Genomic DNA, 15656 nt, shown 5'->3' with positions numbered 1-15656 from the left:
AAATATTTAAAATATGAAAATTTTAGAGGGAGAAAAATAAAGTTTGTAGAAAGAAATTTAAAAATAAACAAAAATAAAGTGAAAAATAATTTTTTTAGAGATAAATATGAAAAAAAAAGTTGAGTATTAATGAGATTTTTGAAAAACAAAAATCTGTTTTTGAAAACTATTTTCTTTGTTTTTCAAATTTACCTAGAATTTCAAAATGGATTTTGAAAAACAAAAAATCGAAAATTGAATAGGTTATCAAATAACCTTATTTTTGAAAAATTAAAAATAAAAAGTCAAAGACCAAAAACGAAATCGGGCTTTTAGATTTAAAAAAAAAATTAGAAAGGAAAAACAAGAAATAGAAACAAGGTGAAACGAATCCTTTATTTAATAAAGAATTAATGATCTTGAACAAAGAAGGGCCAATATCAACCTCCTCTAATCAAGTCGGAGATTCATTGGCACACATAAATTGTTACAATAAAAATAAAGAGGGAGAGCGGACGTGGAGTGGAAGTGAGCCACCTCATTTCCCGCCAAAACTTCCCGCCAAGACAACTCAACCATCTCGATGAGAGTAAAGTGCGATTAGGTCACTGAACTGCAGCGCCCGGCCACACTCCATCTTCTCCCTTCTCTCTCTCCTTCTCTGAAACAATGGCTGGAGAAACTCCCAGCGGCAACTCCGGCAATCCGCCGTCAACGCCCGATTCCCCCACCACCTCCGCCGGTTTCGAAACCGACCAGCTTCCTCATACCAGCCACGCTTCCGACAACTACCCAGATGAGGACGAAGCCGCCGTTGATCCTCGTATCATTCAAGACGAGCCCGACCCCGACGAAGACGAGGACGGAGAGGATCTCTACCACGACAATTTCTTGGAGTCTGTTCTTAGAACTAAAACCCCCCCATTTGTTTTTAATTTCGTCTAAATCTGTTGCACATGGATTACCCATCTTGTGTGTTTTGTTCTTAATTTTCCGACAATGCAGCGATTATCGCCGGATGGACGAGCATGACCAGTACGAGTCCGTGGGCCTCGACGATTCTTTGGAGGACGAGAGGGATTTGGGTCAGATCATGGAGGACAGACGAGCTGCCGAGATAGAATTAGACACCCGCGATGCGCACTCCACTCGCCGGAAACTTCCTCATCTATTACATGATCATGGTAATTTTTGCCGACTCTGTACTTCCTGAATCGCGAACACTAATTATTTCCTCGATTTCAGCATGTCCACTCGCGTATCAAGCAGTACATGTAAAATATGATTGTATGTTACTCAGTTACGCGTGCTTACAATTCTTTTCTCTTGCTTTTTATTCGTGTATTCTTTAATGTGTTTCTTAAGCTAGATATTCCAATTATGACTTTTAGAAATGCTCATGCTCGAGTGTATGGATTATACAATTTATTGATTCTTTAGCTTAATTTTTCCTGTACAAAAGCTTGAGATGCATAGTAATTAATTGAAGTGAACTCACTCTACCGGATGAGTTTTGATATTTAAAACGTCATTGTAAGAAACTTGCTCATATGTTCTAGTGGCACAATAATTCTGGATGGTGTACACCAGAATAGATGTTTTATTATATGGGTTACTTGTGATCATCTCATAATTTATGATCTCTTGAAGATCTCTTGAGTTCTAACCTCCTGAAATAACTTAAAGTTAGAGGCATTTTCTTAATGATGCCTTGCTACTCTTAGCAGCTGAAAATTTATTATCCCATTGATTTATTTGGGGATGGTCAGAACTATATTACATATGGCATGTGACGGTTTTAATGTTCGATGCAGACTCTGAAGATGACAATTACAGGCCTTCTAAAAGATCAAGAGCTGATTTTCGGCCTCCCGCTGCTGCAAGAAGCTATGATGACATCGATGGTATGCAAAGTTCACCTGGTAGATCACAAAGGGAAAACTCGCGAGATGATGTGCCCATGACTGATCATTCTGTTGACGACCAATATGAGGTGGTTAAGGCTATGTCACATCTTTATTTTCTTCATAGTGGCATTCTCGCAACATTATTGTTAGCCATTTCTAGGTCTAACCAGTTAATTTCAATTTTAGGATGAAGATGATGATGAAAATGAAAATGAGATGTATCGTGTTCAAGGGCCACTTAGAGAACATGTTACTATGGATGCTGTTCGGCGCTTTATAGGCAAAAAGTTTAAAAAATTCTTGGAAACATATGTGAATCCAAAGAGTGGAAATGGAGAGCTTGAGTATATGCGACTGATAAATGAGATGGTGTTAGGTGAGCATCTACTTCTGCCATGATTGTACTTGTGAATATCCCTTGGTGGTTTTTAGTATTTGGTTTATTATGTAAAATAATTTTAAAAAAATATTGTTTTCTAAGATGATCTGTTTGAATCATGTTCATGATGCTCTCATTTTTCTAAGACTGGTTGCTTAAAATTTTGGTTTGCAGCCAATAGGTGTAGTCTGGAGATTGATTACAAGCAGTTTATCTTTGTTCATCCAAATATTGCAATCTGGTTGGCTGATGCACCCCAACCCGTCTTAGAAGTTATGGAAGATGTTGCGAAGAAGGTTGTGTTTGAAATACATCCAAACTACAAGAATATCCACCAAAAGATCTATGTTCGTATCAATAACTTGCCAGTCTATGATCAGATTCGAAATATTAGGTATCTGGGAAGATTCATGGTGCTCGATTATAATTTTTTCCTTTCTTATTTTCCTAATCATCCTATTTCCAATTGTAGGCAAATTCATTTAAATACCATGATTCGCATTGGGGGCGTAGTGACCCGACGATCTGGTGTATTCCCCCAGTTGCAGCAGGTGAAGTATGATTGTAATAAATGTGGAACAATATTGGGACCATTTTTCCAGAATTCTTATTCAGAGGTCAAGGTCGGTTCTTGTCCTGAATGCCAATCAAAAGGGCCATTCACTGTAAATGTTGAACAGGTGAATTATTTATTTTAAATCTCTGTTTCTTTTGTTGAGAAGCCACAGGTTGGAGTTCTGTACCAATAGATCTCATTTAATGAATTATTTATTTATCTGCCTCGGCTGCTCCCCCAATGCAAGATGATGGATAAGATGGTTTCTTGTCATGTATTTTTGTTTAGCATTTTTGCAGTAAAGTTGAACCTCAGTCAATGTTAAACAGATTCTTAATCATCGTTCGTTGTTATGCTGCAGACTATATATAGGAATTACCAAAAGCTAACCCTCCAAGAAAGTCCAGGTATTGTGCCAGCTGGTCGGCTTCCAAGGTACAAGGAAGTGATACTATTGAATGATCTTATTGATTGTGCCCGTCCTGGGGAAGAAATCGTAAGTTCCCTGCCCTTAATGTGCTCGAGTCTTTTTCTTTTTTTTTTAACTTTTTTGTAATACTTGCTGATTTTAATGTATGATCTGATTGGCTTCAGGAAGTCACAGGCATTTATACGAACAATTTTGACTTATCATTGAATACAAAGAATGGTTTTCCTGTATTTTCCACTGTCGTTGAAGCAAATCATGTTACCAAGAAGCAAGATCTCTTCTCTGCTTACAAGCTTACCCAGGAAGACAAAGAAGAGATCGAGAAGTTGGCTAAAGACCCAAGAATTGGAGAAAGGGTTAGTTATATTTAGAACGTAATGAATACGTTCCTGTAATGTTAAGATTAAGCATTTTAATTTGGTATGAATGAATAACAGATAATCAAGTCCATTGCACCATCAATCTATGGTCACGAGGACATAAAAACAGCAATTGCCCTCGCAATGTTTGGAGGCCAAGAAAAAAATGTTGAAGGGAAACACCGGTTACGAGGTGATATCAATGTACTTCTTCTAGGTGATCCAGGCACAGCCAAATCTCAATTTCTCAAGTAAGACCTACGTTTTATTAGTTTGGGATTAACTTAACATATGGCATAATCTACAGCTGCTCGAACGTTAAGTTGTATATATTTTTACCAGGTATGTTGAGAAAACTGGGCATAGAGCAGTGTATACCACAGGGAAAGGAGCTTCAGCTGTAGGACTCACAGCAGCGGTGCATAAGGATCCTGTCACAAGGGAGTGGACCCTAGAAGGAGGTGCCCTTGTATTAGCCGATAGAGGAATTTGTCTTATTGACGAGTTTGACAAAATGAATGATCAGGACAGGTAGGGAAAACAAACATCCATTCAACATTCTGAGTTGTACAATTTCATCTAGGCTCCTGCCAGCCTAAAGAGTTTTAGATTTTCAGTGTCTTGGAATTAAAGTTCTCACCTGTGATTAGGGTGAGTATCCATGAAGCAATGGAGCAGCAAAGCATTAGCATATCAAAAGCTGGAATAGTCACTTCTCTTCAGGCCAGATGTTCTGTCATTGCTGCTGCCAATCCCGTGGGAGGCAGGTATGGCAAATACATTTGTGTTTGATTTGTAATTATGGAAGGAAAGAAGATGATCCTACGAATCAATGAATGACCATCAAGTCATAAAAATTCGATCACCTCTGGGATGGGCGAACCATCAACTTCTTGCCAACCCCCCCTCCCAATTTTAATTTTGTGATTCGCATGTCTTTGATTTGTTTTTGTCCAATCACTTTTCCCTCACCAAAATGGTGAAAAAGTGATTACTTATTTTTTACTCATCCTTCACATCTAGTTATTTAGTTATTTTGAAATTACTGCATTGTTTTAATCAACTTGCCTTTTTATAGGTACGACTCCTCAAAAACATTTTCACAAAATGTAGAGTTGACAGATCCTATCATTTCTCGATTTGACATTCTCTGTGTTGTTAAGGTAAATTTTTACAAACTTAATGCTTCTTTCTTCAAATTTAAATAGTTGATTGTAACTAAATGGGAATTTGATAATTTGCAGGATGTGGTAGACCCTGTAACTGACGAGATGCTTGCTAAATTTGTGGTCGATAGTCATTTTAAATCACAGCCAAAGGGTGCTAATATTGATGATAAGTCAATAAATGAGTCTCAGGAGGACAGTCAAGACTCTACAAGGCCACTGGATCCGGAGGTCGTTCTCTTGTACCTAGTCATCCGCTTAGCTGGTCAATCTGTGGACTTCTGCTCTAATATGATTACTTCCTAAATACTGTTCTTCCAGGTGCTCCCCCAGGACCTGCTGAAGAAGTACATAACTTATGCTAAGTTGAACGTTTTCCCAAGGTTGCATGATGCTGATTTGGATAAGTTAACACACGTCTATGCAGAATTACGAAGGGAATCTTCTGTAAGGCTCCATTTTACCTCTTTTTCGTTTGTTGATAGTATCTTTATGAAGAGCCCTTGATTTTGTCAATGGAAATGTGATTATAGCATGGGCAAGGAGTTCCTATTGCAGTTAGGCACATAGAGTCAATGATACGCATGTCTGAAGCACATGCAAGAATGCACCTCAGACAACACGTCACACAAGAAGATGTTGATATGGCAATTCGTGTGTTACTTGATTCTTTCATTTCAACCCAAAAATTTGGGGTGCAGAAAGCTCTGCAAAAGGTATTTGAAGGGCGTCACTGCACTCTCTCTCTGCATGTCCTCTGTAAATGTTGATATGGCTGTTCAATTTTATATACAATAATTAACCAATTGGCTTCCTCGACTCATATTTTACACAAAGATATGCCATGCCTGAATAATAATGCTTACATTCTACTTGGATATTCAAATTATACTCGATAAGATAACCCAATATTATTTCTTGATTATTCTTTATTGGATTATGAATTCCCTGTGGTTCTGATGCGGAGTATTGGCTTCAGAAATTTGAAGACCTAAATTGTTGCTAGTGCTAATATTCCGGATAATTTTATGTAATATTACTGATTAAGATAACTTTTTGTAATTCTTAATGCTGTTTTTTTTTTTGGTTAAAACTAGCTAATTTCGGTACTCAAATTTTAAGATCAATGATGTGGCTGCCAATATGTTTTATGAAAGTTAGGGTAAAATAGCTTTCTGTTATTCTCATTGCTTCTATTCTTTCAACATGGCCAAATCAAGGGTAAAGCGAGAGTTCCCATGCCCCTCCTATGCTCGTAATTGAACCATCAACTATGTTGTACCCGATTTTTATTCGGTATGTTATATTGAAGACCTTTTGGTATCTTGCAGAGCTTTAGAAAGTATATGACTTACAAGAAGGATTTTAACGAATTGCTACTATATCTACTCCGGGATCTTGTGAAGAATGCACTTTACTTTGAGGAAATTGTTAGTGGATCCTCATCTGGGATTACAGACATCAATGTGAAATTGGAAGACCTTCAGAGCAAAGTAATTATATCATTCATTCTTTTCTATATTTTAGGTAGATAAATCTGGAACTTACACATTTGATATTGATACAGGCACAGGAACATGAAATTTATGATCTGAAACCCTTCTTCACCAGCTCTCATTTTGCAAGTGCTAATTTTGTGCTGGATGAAGAGCATGGAGTAATCAGGCATCGCCTTGCCACAGGATGAAGGATGAAGATTGAAAATGGTATAGGAAATAGGTGAGTTATCTTACTGAAGTAATGAGATTTGTAAAGGATTTAAACGTTATGGGTAGGAACAGGAAGTTGCGTTACCTGGGATCCAAAGGACTAGCCTTTTGTATGTCTTCGAACATTTTGTTTACTGTTTTGGTATCTGAATTTAATCAGATTGAGAACGAAGTTGAAGAACTTCCCTTCTATAGTGTATGATCTTAGGCAATCTCTTTCTTTTCCCAACTTTGGCTGCCTTCATTACTATTTTAAAATGCCTACAAATTCTCATATATTAGCTGGCTGTATTTTCAAAACTTGAAATGTCAAAATTATTAATGACAAACTAAGTTATTGGTCATTTAGAGCCCTTTTTAAGTGTTAAATTTCCCTATTTTAAAGTAGGAGCAAAACATAATAGTGTTTCACTAATCTTACTTTCTATTTATGTGTTTCATTTCTCGTCGCGAATTTATAGAAAACACAAATCTAAAGATGGACGAACTGAGTCGAGAGAAATTATCTCTTTCGAAACTTGGCCATTATTCATTACCTGCTGAGAGTATAATATACATTTAAACCAAATAAAAAGTGGCATTAACCTCTAATCACGATCATAGATGGGGCAGTTAATAACTACCCATAGAAAACATAAAAGAAATAATAAAATAAAAATATTCTAAACGATTTCGCCTCATTAAGGGAAACAAAACAGAAAAACTATGTTGTTTAATGTGACGTCTTAACATCCCCTCAAACGAGATGGTGACTGAGATTGTGCCCTTAAATCTCTGAACCTTGTTTCTGTAAGAGGTTTAGTGAGGCCATCAATAGGCTAATAAACAAAGGGAACATATCTAACATCGAGCTGCTTCGGGACTTTATCTCTGAAAACGTGAACATCAAGTTCTACATGTTTATTAGGGGAATGAAATACTGAATTGGCTGCAAGAGACAACGCACTAATATTATCACACCATACTATAGGAGTCTCAGAGAGGAGAGCTTGAATCCAATTGATTTGAACATTAGTATGAGCAAGTGAACGATATTCTGATTCAGTGCTTGAACATGCTACGACACGGTACTTTTTAGGACCATGAATGAGATCATTACCAAGAAAAATAGAGTGAGCTGCGATTAATTTTCTGTCATCCACATTGCAAGCTCAATCTGCATCTAGAAAGGCAACAATCTGAAGAGAATTTGATTTATGAATAAATAAGCCATGAAATTAAGTTCCTTTCAAACAACTCATGACCTCTTTAATGCTTGCCAATGAACAATAAAGTGGGCTTGGCTTAATTTATTCACAATGTAAGAAATCTGATCTACTGCCTTTAATAGTTGGTTGCCCTGTACATTTTCTTTTTTATTTCACTGTTTTATGTTGGGTTTAAGCTAAACACATTGACGGGTTATAGACTTTTGCTTGTAACATTGATTTCTAGTTTATGAAGTTGTTTTGCTTGATTAAAGTCTGTGTTCATTTTCTAAAAGTTCCAGATGACTGGTCACCATACTTGAACTAGCTCTTTATTAGCCTTCAGAGTATTGTAATAGGGTGAGGATGACTTTAATTTGTATTAGATCCATCTTTTAGGATAGAGTGTGAGTACTTAGGGATAATACACGCCTAATATAGCTATAAACTGTTCTGATATTCCGTTAATTCAAACGAGAGTTTGGTTAATGTAAAATTTATGTAGTCGAAAAGATACCAAGTTTATTTGGTTAGTAGCTCAAACAACTTCATATATATATATATATATATTTTTTTTTTTTTTTTTCCTTCTCAGTACAACATGCGGGGATGAGGGATCAAGCTCACAACCTCTTGGTTGGAGATATATATCAATTATCACTGAACTATGTTTGTTTTTTACAGTTAAAATAACTTTATTACTAGAGTATCTATTAATAACAACGTAGCAAAATGGACATAACCGCACACTTTTTACCTCTGGTTGATAAACTTTCTTTAAACTACTCTTTATTCCTGTTATTAAGCACTTTTATGTCATTTTAGTTGCTTAGTTATTAAATCACAGTATACTAAATTGGTTACCCACTATTTGAGTAAAAATTGGAGCATTTTAGTTACTAAATCCCTAAGATCTTTTTATGCTTGCTATACAATTACTGTACATTACACGAGGGTTATTAAATCATGAACAACATATCTTTGTCAACTAACGATTAAAATATTTTTAGCAACCATTTAGAACAATTTTATAAACTTTATAGACCAGACGTGGTTTTTTAAAAACTTTACGGACCAAATAAATTCTTACTCCAAACTTCTGGGACCAAAATTTGCCTTTTCTTTTATAATTTAAAAATACTACTTTAGAAAATACATACAAATATTTAAAAAATTGCAGCTTCGCTTCAAAATTTTCCACAAATCATATCATCATTTGAAAATTGAAATCATATTTACATGTGTCATATGAAAATTTAAGATGGTGCGTGTTTTTGGGAAATTTGAATATATGACCCACCCATAATGAAATTGGAGTTATGATCCCTTTTGAAAAAACTTAATTTGTCAACCCAGCCACCCTTACTTATGACCGCTTTTAAAATTTGTAGAAGTGAAATTACTCTATTACCCTCATGTTTCAAATTCCACATCTTCCCATTCTCATTTTCGGACCCTTCCTCTCCCTACATTCCCAAAATAAAACCCTAAACCTATATACTCGAACCATTTGTCTCCCTCCGTTCACTCCCTATTCTCGGACTCTTCGTCTCATCCATCCACAGTGAACATTCTATTTCATCTATTCCAACGTTTTGCATCCACCATCACCAACCAACATCATCGTTGTCTTGGATCTCGAAGGAATCAAGGTTATTGGCTCGTATCTTCAAAAATATTCGTTACTTAGTGTTAGGTTTCCATTTTCGGCACTATCTGAAGCAGCCAATTTGTTTTACGGTAGATTGTAGGGCTCCAGATATCGAAAATAGAATAATCGTTTTCCAAATTCGATCCCGGACTCAATCCCAGATTCAATCCCGTATTCAATCCCAGACTCAATCTCGGACTCAATCCAGCAAATCGAATAAAACTACGTGAGATAAGAAAAGAGTTAACAAAAAAAAAACAAAATAAAATAAAAATTTTACTTCATCCCGGACTGTCCTGGACCAATCTTGGTCCGGGATTAGTCGAGGAAGTGTCTCGGACCAATCTTGGTTAGAGATCAGTCCGGGATGTGTCTCGGATCATGTCCCGAACCAAATTGCACCGAGATTGAATAATGAGATTGATGCAGGATAAAATTATTCAATCTCAGTGCAATATAACTTCAATCCCGAATCGAGTATTGATACAAGACAACGATCTGAACCACTTTTTTTTTTCCAAGAATTTCATTATAGCAAAATATATTGATGGAGAAATATTTCAAATAATTTTAACAAATTTAAAGTAAAAATTTTGAAAGTGTAACATACCTAACTTTTCAAAAGTGAAAATGTGGAGACAATGATTTTGGATAGTGTGTAGATAATATGATCAAACACGTGGACAATAATATTTGTTTGAGAGGATTTAAAAAATAAAAATTTGTTTGTTTTAGAGTTCAAACCATATGAAACATGAGTTTAGGTGAAAATTTAATGTATCATAAATATATATTTATTAACCCAAGAGGGTAAATTCGTCTTTTTACAAAGATAAAAATTTGAAGAAGTTAAACATAAGGGGAGGTGAGGTCACAAGTTAGGTTTTTTCAAAAAAGGGTAATAAATCCAAAATCAATTATGGTAGGGGTCATATATTCAAATTTCCCCGTGTTTTCCTATCATTTTTTTCATGCCTCTGTGTCTATAGGAATGGGAACAACAGCAGATTGATGCTTCTTCGGAACAATAGCGGGTCAATATTTGGAGGTGGAAGACAAGTCACGAACAAACCCCACCCACGCCTTGTATGACAAAGAGTTGTCTTAAGGTTACTCCACCATACAAGATATTCCGCTTCCATGATACTATATTAAGAACAAGAGGGGTGACGACCAAACTCATCCACAAGCAAACGTGGGTGAGTCAAGTAGTAATGATCTGCAGAACTTGCTCAACTATAAGAAGAACGTCAATGCGAACCTAAGGCTAACAGATCTACGCAGTCTTCTAAACGACTAGTGGAAATCCCAAAACGCGGCGTCCGGTGTCAAGATAATCGCAACACCAACAATACCTGAAAATCCCCTGGTGTACCCTGAAGGTAATGAGATAGCACGCAATCCCAAAGAATCCCTTTGTGAATCTAGTAGTCCTTTTACGGACAACATCATGACTATGGAAATACCCCCAAAGTTTAAATGGCCAACCATGTAGCAATATGATGGCAGTAAAGATCCATTAGATCATGTCGTTACATTCAACACATGGATAGATTTGCAGGAGGCTCGAGATGAAATTAAGTGCCAGGCTTAACAGCGGTTAGGACCCAATCGGTCGAGTTAAAGAAGCTACTTCCAAAGTTAAGCTACTCTTCACCTCATGAAAATGACGGTTTGATCCACCAAACTCGAAAGTGGGGGCCACTGTTGGGGGTGAGTAGACCAGAAGAGCTCAATTCACCTTAACGTTTTTCCTTGAGGATGCGCTCAACTCCTCTTAAGGTCGTTCATTGGAAATACACTCAAAACCTCTTGACATCTTCCCTTAAGGATGCGTTAGGCAGTGCTCCGCACAGGTCCACCGCCCCTTTTCATACAAGGGAGCGCAACCCTCGCGGCCATGCAACTCTTCTCCACTCCAAGGGACCGGAGGCTACGTGCAACCTTTCTCCGCACCAGGTGAGTGTGACCCACATGGCCGTGCCACTCCTTCTTAATATAAGGGAGCACTGTTTTTGTGGTTGCACAAACATTCTCTACACCAAGCGAGCACGGCTCATGCGGCTGCGCCGCCCTTTCTCCACTCCAAGGGAGCGCAACCTCCATGGTTGTGCAGCCCTTCTCTACGCCAAGCGAGCATGGCCCACGTGTCCGCGCTGCCACTTCTCAACGTAAGGGAGCGCAGCCCACATAGTCGCTTCGTCCCTTCTTTACGCCAGTGAGTGCGGCCCTCGTGACCGTGCATACCTTCCCCGTGCCAAGAGAGCGCGACTCTTGTTCACACGAGATTTCCAGAGAGATTATATTTCGTGAAGTTGAACTTTTATGTTGTTGTATGTGTTGTATAGTGGATTCAATCTCTAATCTTTATCCTCTGATTTTTTCTCTCGAATTTGATGTGAAGATTGAAATATTTGTTATTGAATTTAGATCGAAGTTCTATGTTATAGTCTTCAAGTTGGTCTTTGAATTTGGGTTTAGAGAGTCTTCAATTTGGTGTGAATTCTCTCAGTTATAAAATTCTAAACCCTAAAAAATGAAGGAGACCTCCTCTATTTATAGAGGTTTCCACAGGTGGCTTTTGGGCTTGAATAATTTTGGACTCAACCCATGGGACCCAATTAAAGACATGTGACATTATATTAAATTGTCAATTTGTCTTTAATTTTAAATGATGGGTCCAAAATTTATGGTTCTACAATCCTTTTTATATAAAATAAATAAATACAAAGAGAAATAAAAGTTATAGTTAAAAGAAAATTAAACGAGAAAAGAAAATAATTTTCAGATGAAAAATAGATTAAGAGAAGAAAGAAAAGTGGTAAAAAACGAAATTTTAGAGTAGAGAGAGGAAAGAGGGTGATATGTTATAAAAAAAATGATAAAATTAATAGACCCATAAAAATGAATAATTTAGAGAGAAAAATAATATTAAATATTAAAATTTTAGAGGGAAAAAGTAATTCTTTTTAGAGATTTTTATGCAGAAAGAAATTCTATAGTGACAAAGAAATTTGTTAGCAATTGAGTGTTTGAAGAAAAAATAAAAAATGAGATTTTGAGAAGGAGAGACCTATTTTTAAAAACTATATATATATATATTTTTTGTTTTTAAAATTTATATAGAATTTCAAAATCATTTTTTAAAAACAAAAAACAGAAAATTAAATTGATTATAAAAAAATCTTGTTTTTCAACCAAAAAAATCAAAAACCAAAAATAGTTATCAAATTCGAATTTCTAAGGAGAAACCAAAAATCAAAAACCAAAAATAGAAAATAAATAATTATCAAACGGGTCCAAATTTCTTTTGATAATTTTGACAACGCAAAATATAGTCATTTTTATATTGTAAAGAAAACTAAGAAGCACATATCACAAAGTTTTCCATCTTAGCTAAGATCCTTGGCCACGAAGAACTCTCTTGAAAATGTTATTGCTTGTCATGTTGTTGAAGTGAGCAGTCAAATTGGGGGAACTGAGGATCGCTAAACTAAAACAACAATGACCATAACAGATAAAGTTAACAAAAATCTTCACAAGAACAACAGCCATCCTTGAAATGATGGAAAACATAAGGATCTTTCACTATGATTTCTCGCCCAACAATCTTGGATATGAACTTTGCAGATTCATGGCAACTGTGGCATACACGAAGGTTCTTTGTAATACAAATTGTCCTTCCTGCTTCCGTACTAATCAGTCCGAATGAAATCGCCAAGAGTTCGCTGTGTCCTATTAGAACACATTCCCGCTCCTCATCGACATCATGGAAGCTGAAATCCGGTTTCGGCTTCAAACCATCATCTTCCATTTTCTTCATCAGACACTCTAAATTCCAATATATGTTCTGTGAACGCGGGTGGGATACGTCCCCTGTCCCGAACACATGAATTTTGTTGCGGAACTCCATCCAACTGTAAGCCTTCTTAGGCCTTAATCCCATGTCTCTAACTATTTCTCTCGACTTCTCGACCATGTCCAATTTTCCGTTGCAGGCATACCAGTTTGAAAGTAGAATGTAATTCTCAGCATTTAGAGGTTCCAAATCACACAGCTGCTCAATGATTCGCTTGCCTAGTTTTTTGTCACGGTGGGTCCTGCATCCATCAAGCAATGCTCTCAAAATCTCAGGATGTTTATCAAGTTTATGTTGTTCGACGAATGCCCTTGCTTCATCCAGTCGTCCTGCTCGAGCTAAAAGAGCTACCTTTAATGCAAAGTGTGAAAAAGTCGGTTCCATAATGCAATTGAAGTAAAAATCCCCCTCCTCTACCAAGCTAGCAGTACTACAAGCATGTAAAACTGAAGTATAAGTGATCTCATCCCTATGCATCCTCAAGTTCCTCTCCATCAGCCGGAACAAACTGACTCCGAGTTTTCCTTGGCCATGTAAGCTGTAGCCAAGAATCATGACAGTCCACGAAATCGCATCTTTCTCCTTCATCCTTGAGAAAATTTTCAATGCAGATTGGATACATCCTGATTTAACATACATGTCAACCAAAGCATTTTGGACAATGAGATTGACATCAATAGCACTTTTAAGCACGTATCCATGAATCTCTCTTCCATGCTTATGCGCGGCCATTCTTCCACAGGCTGGGAGAATGCTGCTGATTGTAATTGGATCAGGCTTCAATCCTCCATCCATATTCATCTGCCGAAACAGCTTAAAGCCCTCATTGATTCCACCTTTCTTAACATATGCTTGGATCAGTTCTGTCCAGGAAATGACATCTTTCGATGGCATCCGATTGAAGAACCCCCTAGCATCTCTAATACTACCACAGTCAAGGTACATTTTCAACAGGGAATTACTGACCAAGACGTCAAATTCCAAGCCATGAGTTCTGGCGAGAAGGTGGATGTTTCTTCCATGTTGCAGCAATTTCAGTGATCCACAAGCCCCAATGGCTGTGGCCAATGCCACAGCATCAATATCAGCCGCCAACTCCACCATCTGATAAAACAAGTCGATGGCAAAGCTGGGTTTATCTTCCATCACGTACAGCTTGGCTAACATGGTCCAAGAAACAGAGTTTCTGCAAGCCGACTTGTCATGGAGCCACTTAGCAGTGTCAGCCCCATCAAGAATCCCGTACAATTCGATCAAGGAAGTAATTACATAGAGGTTAGAGGAGAACCCAAGTTTGAAGACTTGAGCGTGGAGCTGTTTGCCAACCTGAAGATCGCCACACTGGCGGGAAGCGCCTATAATTCGAGGAAGGGTGTGATTGTCAGGGCGAACACCTCGCAGCAACATCTGTTCATACGTAGAAATAACAAGCCCCACATCTCCATTAGTGAGATGGGTTTGAATCAGATTGTTCCAAGCAAAAGTATCCCATGTAGGAATTTCGTCGAACGGGTGGTGGGCTTCACATAAATTAGCATAATTCTCGGTAATTGCGGTGCGAACATGAGGGGGATTATTAAATGGTCGGCGGCGGCGGTATGTGAGATCGGTTTTTGGAGTAATGGGGAGACGACGAAAGTGGGTGGAGAGGAGGAGATCCATGGTGGAATTTCAGGGGATAGCCATTGGGAAGCAGAAGACGAAAAAAAGGAGAATTTTAGTTTTGCATTGTCATTCATCATAAAAATGAATCATGTTACAGAAAATTGTAGAGAAGCTTATTCAATTCTTCAGCTCTCGATTGAGGCAATGGGTTTCTGGAATGGGGGCATTCTTTTTCAGTCGTTGGTTCCTGTAAAATTAGCCGTCCTTCGTGTTCGTCAGGCGGCTCTTTGGTAGATACCCAAATCAAATGGGATTACGAAGCCAGAGGGATGAATGGACCTTTTTTGGGGGGATTTTAACACAGAGCCTATATAGAGCCCCAATTCTAGAATATGAATTTGGGAAATTGTATAATAACCAAAATAAATAGTCCATTTTAAAAAATATTAATAAAAAAGTAATAATTATTATAAAAATGAGCAAACTACAGGAATGAAAAAAATAAATAGGACATTTTTAAAAAGAACCAAAAATATTAGTTTTTATAAAAGTGACTAATTAACCATTTTTATAGAAATTTTAAATTTTATTTTGGACAAATATACCATTAAAACAAAATTGGAAGACCTTTTAGATATTGTAATTTTATAAAGTAATTTATTCTACAAAATTTAGATTTTTCTCTTAAAATAAACTCCTCTACCGAATCCAGCCCAAATTTACCAATATATCATTTTTTTTATATATTTAAGTATTATTAAATCATGGAAATTCAAAAGGGTTGATTTGGGAAGTTGAATTTTAAATCCCCCAACTTTTCACTCCTAAAATAAAAAATACTCAAATACCCAAATCTCTTCATATTCTTC

The 15656-nt window shown here is 37.0% G+C and overlaps 2 protein-coding genes across 3 annotated transcripts; one reads left to right on the top strand and one right to left on the bottom strand.

Moving 5' to 3' along the window:
• The first annotated feature begins 520 nt into the window (after positions 1-520).
• Positions 521-6679, top strand: MCM2 (minichromosome maintenance (MCM2/3/5) family protein). Of its 2 annotated transcripts, none has more exons than XM_088124590.1 (17): positions 521-875; positions 985-1163; positions 1794-1972; positions 2073-2262; positions 2440-2659; positions 2738-2945; positions 3183-3317; positions 3416-3607; positions 3689-3861; positions 3953-4141; positions 4228-4377; positions 4689-4773; positions 4855-5007; positions 5098-5223; positions 5310-5492; positions 6108-6269; positions 6344-6679. In XM_088124590.1, the coding sequence occupies exons 1-17, from the start codon at positions 649-651 to the stop codon at positions 6461-6463; spliced, it is 2871 nt and encodes a 956-aa protein (XP_087980716.1). In that variant the 5' UTR covers positions 521-648; the 3' UTR covers positions 6464-6679. The 2 variants fall into 2 exon arrangements, with proteins under 2 accessions (XP_087980716.1, XP_022158737.1); XM_022303045.2 differs by having other exon boundaries at positions 522-875; positions 4261-4377.
• A 5930-nt stretch (positions 6680-12609) lies between these two features.
• LOC111025202 (pentatricopeptide repeat-containing protein DOT4, chloroplastic) lies at positions 12610-15175 on the bottom strand. Its single transcript, XM_022303047.2, has one exon. The coding sequence runs from the start codon at positions 14842-14844 to the stop codon at positions 12847-12849; it is 1998 nt and encodes a 665-aa protein (XP_022158739.1). The 5' UTR covers positions 14845-15175; the 3' UTR covers positions 12610-12846.
• Between the last annotated feature and the right edge of the window lie 481 nt (positions 15176-15656).

The sequence above is a fragment of the Momordica charantia genome, assembly GCF_013281855.1.
Source record: "Momordica charantia cultivar OHB3-1 chromosome 5 unlocalized genomic scaffold, Mcharantia_2.0 BLBB01000005.1, whole genome shotgun sequence".
Classification (NCBI taxonomy): Eukaryota; Viridiplantae; Streptophyta; class Magnoliopsida; order Cucurbitales; family Cucurbitaceae; genus Momordica; species Momordica charantia.
This window is presented reverse-complemented; position numbering and strand designations above follow the sequence as displayed.